Source organism: Fukomys damarensis, unplaced genomic scaffold (genome assembly GCF_012274545.1).
Source record: "Fukomys damarensis isolate Sample0158 unplaced genomic scaffold, DMR_v1.0_HiC HiC_scaffold_38, whole genome shotgun sequence".
Lineage (NCBI taxonomy): Eukaryota > Metazoa > Chordata > Mammalia > Rodentia > Bathyergidae > Fukomys > Fukomys damarensis.
The window spans coordinates 42,511,307-42,516,670 of record NW_022900950.1 but is presented as its reverse complement, the minus strand read 5'-3'; the positions used below and the strand labels follow the sequence as shown (position 1 = coordinate 42,516,670).

The 5,364-nt window shown below is 38.3% G+C and overlaps 1 protein-coding gene across 1 annotated transcript in view; it reads left to right on the top strand.

Annotated features, from left to right (window-relative positions):
• The first annotated feature begins 1,441 nt into the window (after positions 1-1,441).
• The window catches only part of Stoml3 (stomatin like 3), a 21,568-nt gene continuing 17,645 nt past the window's right edge, over positions 1,442-5,364 (top strand). The window contains exon 1 of the mRNA XM_033759986.1: positions 1,442-1,630. Coding sequence (XP_033615877.1) covers positions 1,579-1,630 — 52 coding nt within the window. The 5' untranslated portion in view covers positions 1,442-1,578. The remainder of the gene's footprint in view (positions 1,631-5,364) is intronic.

The following is a 5,364-nucleotide window of genomic DNA, read 5'->3' as shown; positions in this document are numbered from 1 at the left end:
GGTCCCGTCTCCTCTCCTAAAGTTCTGAAATTCCCTATTAATTTTTGTAATTACAGACTGCAGTGGCAGCCACGGTTATTACTGCAATTTGAGTATGTGTAGAAGACAACTAACATTATTAAATAGTTGGCAAAAGTAACCTGGAAATCTAGAAAATTTTTAAGATGATGTTGCTAGGAGCAAAATAACAAGATGGTTGATAAAAAATCAAAAAAAGATAATACAGAAAAGACAAGATGACCGGAGAAAAATCCAACTTTATTTTGTATTATCTCGCTTTCACACATAAGAAAACAAAATACTTGGGATATTGATATGAGGGAGATAAAAATCAGGAAATTAGGCAAATATAAGAAAAAAATACTTGGGATATTGATATGAGGGAGATAAAAATCAGGAAATTAGGCAACTGCTGTTTCAGTATTGGAATTTGCTCATAATGGTCTTTGATTCCAGGCAGTGTAATGAGAAGAAGGAATCCTGGACCAGGAGGTGAGGTTCTGGACTCAAGAAACAGAAGTGCCAGTTATGAAAAATTATCATCAGCAAATTACTCTTTCATTCATTTGTTGAATATCAGCTATGCTCCTGTATTGCTGTAAATGCTGTGGATGTAATGGGAGATAATACCAGGCAGACTTTCTCCCCTGACTGAAATCTATAGCTTAAGGAAGGGACAATCAATATTCAATATTCTATATTCCATGTGGTCCCTGTCTCAACTTTTCAACTCTGTGGGTATAGTGCAAAAATGGCTAGAGAAACAAATGGGACATGTCTGTGTCCTACAACAGTGTACTTCAAAAACAAACAGAAACATGTGGTAGACCAAATTTGGCTGGTAAGCTGTAGTTTGTCAATTGCTGATCTGAAGGAAGAAAGAGATATAAGCCAAATATTTATATATGAGATATCATGTGCAAAGGCCCTGTGGCAAGACTACTCATAAAGAGCTAGAAGGACTGATAGAATGCATGAGAGGAGAGTCATGTAAATGAGTCTGGAAAAGGAAGGAGGGGCAGACGTGTAGGGTCCTGTAGAACACTAAAAAGTTTAGTGTACCATATTAATAATTGGTTATTGTGGATTATTTTAAACAGGATAATGACATGATTATATTGGAGTTTTAAAGGATCTTTCACTAGTGTGTAATGAATCAATTAGATTAAATTTCCTTTTATAGAAGATAGGAATGGAAGTATTTATTTTATATAGCAGACACTTGATTGTGGTGAAAACATCATACAAGATACATAGAAATGTTTTATAATATATAAATGGTACAGAAAATTACATTGTGATATTTTATAAGCAGCAATTTTATGAGGTCTTTTGAATTTTCTCTGTAATCAAAGACAGTGTGAACTCTTGAAAGAAATGCTTTTGTTTACACTACCACACTTCCTTCACCAGGGTGACTGCTCCTCAGGGTGTTGGCTGAGCAGCAGGAACTTCCCGCCCTCCGCCAAGCCTCCCTATGTTCCCCTCTCCCAAGCCCATCTGGATTGCTGTGTGTGGCCCAGGCTTGGTCGGAAACCCATGAAAATCTACCAGGTATAAAACCTTCTTGAGAATGCAATGGATTCTGGAGTGTCTTCACCCGAGAAGCCAGATAAAGAGAATTTAGTGGGTAAGTTCCCTTTTATATACGTACTAAACAAAGTGAGTGTTGAAGTATTAGAGAGAGTCACAGGATGAACATATACTGTACTTACTGAAATTGGATTCCATTTCATTTAGCATCCAGTATTTTTTACTTACTGCTTATTTGCTTCGTACACAGCAGTCTGTGTGTTCTTTTTCTTCTTTCTGAGATGGAATTGTCTATCTTTGTACACCTTTCTTTCACATTCCACAGAAAATATGTGTTGAACAAGTTGATTTTTCTCCACCTTCAAGTATATGAGATGACACTACAATTAAGAAAAAAGTTGACTTGAACTTCATCATGTTTGATAAATGGAGAAAAGTTGAGAAAAATAAAACTTGGCTCAGAAGTACCAACTACTGCCCTTAATACTAATGACCGTTATGTACTAGAAAGCATGTTGCTTGCATTATCTTTTAAAATCTTGCAGTAATTCTGAAGTAGATTCTCCTATAATTTCATTTGAAACAGAGTCTTACAGAGATAAAAAAGCCTGTTGAAGGTCCCGAAAGTGATGGTGATAATGTGAGTGTGACCTAATTTGTGCCATATACTTCAAGTTGCTGAGAAAAGTCATAGTACACAATTGAAAATTGAGAACCTGTTCGATATCATTCATTTATAAAATAAATATTAAAGATGTAAAGACGTTTACCTGAATTGGAAGAGAATTTTTTTCTATTAGAGGAGGCATGGCGATATTGACATGCAGGAGGTAATAAATATCATTTGAAAACACAAGTGGGAGGTCTTTTCTAGGGTATCCTTCATCATCTTTTCAGATGAGAAGTTTCATGAGACATTTCAGTTTCTGCTTTAGCAGATTTAGACAGCACCTTGGCAGATAGCTTGGTATCAGCAAGGTATTTGCAAACCCTCATAAGTTTTCTTGCTTTTGAATTTTTAATATAATGAAAAACTTTCAGTGTCACAGAACAAAACAAACTGAACTGGGCTTATATTTCACAATTTGATTTCCAGTGAGTTGAGAACTTTGTGAGAAATGCAATATTGACCATTCTCTGGGATTTAGGAAGTAAATTTGCCGTTGCCCTTCCCCAACTCAGATACATTAACAAGACAATGTTATTTGTTCTTTAAGCAGCTCAAAGATTTCCATTCCCAGGTAGTGAGAGAATTATACGAATAGCTGAGTCTTTGTAGCACCTCCAACAGGAGTCTTATGTGGTAAGTGTGAAGCTGGCAAGCACCAGCTCTTGAAATCCTCCTAAGTGCAGCCCTAACTCCAAGTTCATGACATCACATGAGTAATTAAAATTATTTAATTTTGGAGGCATATTTACAAGGTGGAAATGCTAAGAATCAGGGCTCCCCTTTCCCACAATCGTTAAACATTCATTAGCACATCACTACTTACTAGCTTCTGACATTCTTTCCTGCTTTCTTTTTCCTGAACAGGTAAAGTGAAGGTAATTAGAATCTAGATTGCCTAAATTATAGATGTTCTTGTCAGCATTAGTATGCAAAAGAACCCTCTTAGGAAGCTTGTTAAAATGTGGACTCCTGGTCCCTCCCCGCAGAAATTCTGGCTTTCTGGGTCTGGCTGGGCTTGAGATTTTTGCATGCAAACCAACTCCTAAGAGTTGGTGAAGTTGTCAGACCGAGATCACACTTTGAGTAGCACTGTATTTATTTTCAGCAATTCTGCACTTTACTGAAAACTGTTCTTTGAAGTAAGCTGTGTATGCATTTCAGAGAAAAAGACTAGGGGAAAACGAACTGGAGATGATGAAAAGATAGTGTTTACCCCTAGGGCTCTACTTTAGATTTTGTGTCATCCTCATAGTCCTTGATTCCCTATAGAAAGAACCAAGAAGTGGCTAAAGAGGGCTTACAGGATGAGAAGTGGATAGAGTTGTTACCACTCATTTCCACAATTTCCCTCCCCAGGGAAGGTGACTGCCCTCACTCTGCACCCTTTGTTCTCTTCCTAGGAATGATTTCTTTTTTCTCATTCTGGGAACACAAAGAACTTTTTTACTTGACAGTGCTTAAATTTTAAATTTACTTTAAAAATTTTATAGTTTTTTATAAAAAATTTTGTATAGAAAATTCAGAATCATAAACATCAAAAATTAAGAAAGCTCAGAATCACTATATTTCCACCACTCAGAAATAACCACTGTATGTGGCAAACACCTGTAATCCCAGCACTAGGGAGGCAGAGGCAGGAGGATTGGTAAGAGTTCAAGGCCATCCTTGCTATATAGACCCTGTTCAAACAACCAAACAAACAAAAAGTATAAACCACCATCCACTAATTTTTACCAAGTTTCTTTTTATGTATCTATTTCTAATTGGGGTCCTACTTACTATATAATTTTGTATCCTATTTTTTCTCTTAACTGATGGTTTTCCTATGTGTCCATAAACTTTAAAAAAATTAATATGATACTGTGTGGGTGTATCGTGCTTGGTTCCCTTAGTTATCCCTCTGTTGTGTACTTGAGCATGTTTTTGTTTTTATTTATGACATGATAACTGTCATGAGACTGTTTGGGTATAAATCATTTTTTAGAGTTACTGGGGTTGAAACACAGAGCTTCATTCGTGCCAGGCGAAGGCTGTAGCACTGAGCTGTGTCACCAGCCCCTGGGCAGGAATCTTAAGGGCAAAAGTATATGTGCTTGTGGTTAGCAGTGCTGTCACCTCAGACAGAGAATTGAAAGTAAGGGGAGCATGGGGACAGAGGAGAATGATGCAAGAAAAACATTTTCTCTTTATTTTCTTCTCATAATGATGTGGGGGTGAGGGTACAGTAAGGCACAAAGTATGAAGGAGAAAATGCAAGGGCATATGGTTCTCAGGTTAATTGACTCTCTTGAGAGAAAACAGTATCTCATCTGATGGATCATTATTTCCACACAAGAACATTTGAACAGATCCAAATATCTATTATGTTGCTGAGCCTCATTCTGAGATTTCAAAGTGGGTAAAAGTGTGCCCTTCACTTCATTCTTCTGGCAGCCAGTGTGGTTCTGGAGGTGGCGACATAAATAAGACACCTGCGTTCAAAGCACGAATAACTTATGGAAAAGACAAAGAAATTATCTCACAGTGACAGATAACTGTGAAAGTGATGACAGAGGATGTGTAGAGAGTCAAAAGAAGAGCAGCCAAGGGTAGGGGTGAGAGTTACAGAGGGGCAACTTCCTAGAGGCGGATGATGTCTGAGCTGAGCCAAGAGGCTGGACGACAGAGAGGAGAATGGACCAAGGAACACATAGGCCTGCAAAAGATGTGCAAAGGCAGCGCTGGCTTCTGTATTATCTGCATGTATCTCGGCTCCCTTACCTGAGCTACTTTGCCCAAGATGGAGATGCTCAAAAGCTTGGTCACCTAAAAAACCTGAATGCCTCATGAGCTAAGGGCCGTGTGCCTGATCTCAGTGGCAGGCTTGGGAGTTGCTGCTGAGTTCAGCGGCTGGAATTGGGAATCATCTTAAGGAGGCTGCTGCGAAGGACTCTGGGGGTGGTGGGGAGTTGTCATGAATTAAGACACATATGGGGCTTGAACCACCTTGGCAATACTTAAATTCTTAAGCTGAATGGTGGGTGTAGGTATCAAATGCATTCCTTTTCCAGCATTTTGAATGCTATACCTCAAAATATATCTGAAGGCTGGGGATTTAGCTCAGTGGCACCTGCCTTGCAATTGCAAGGTTCTAAGTTTGATTCCTGTACAAAATATATGTG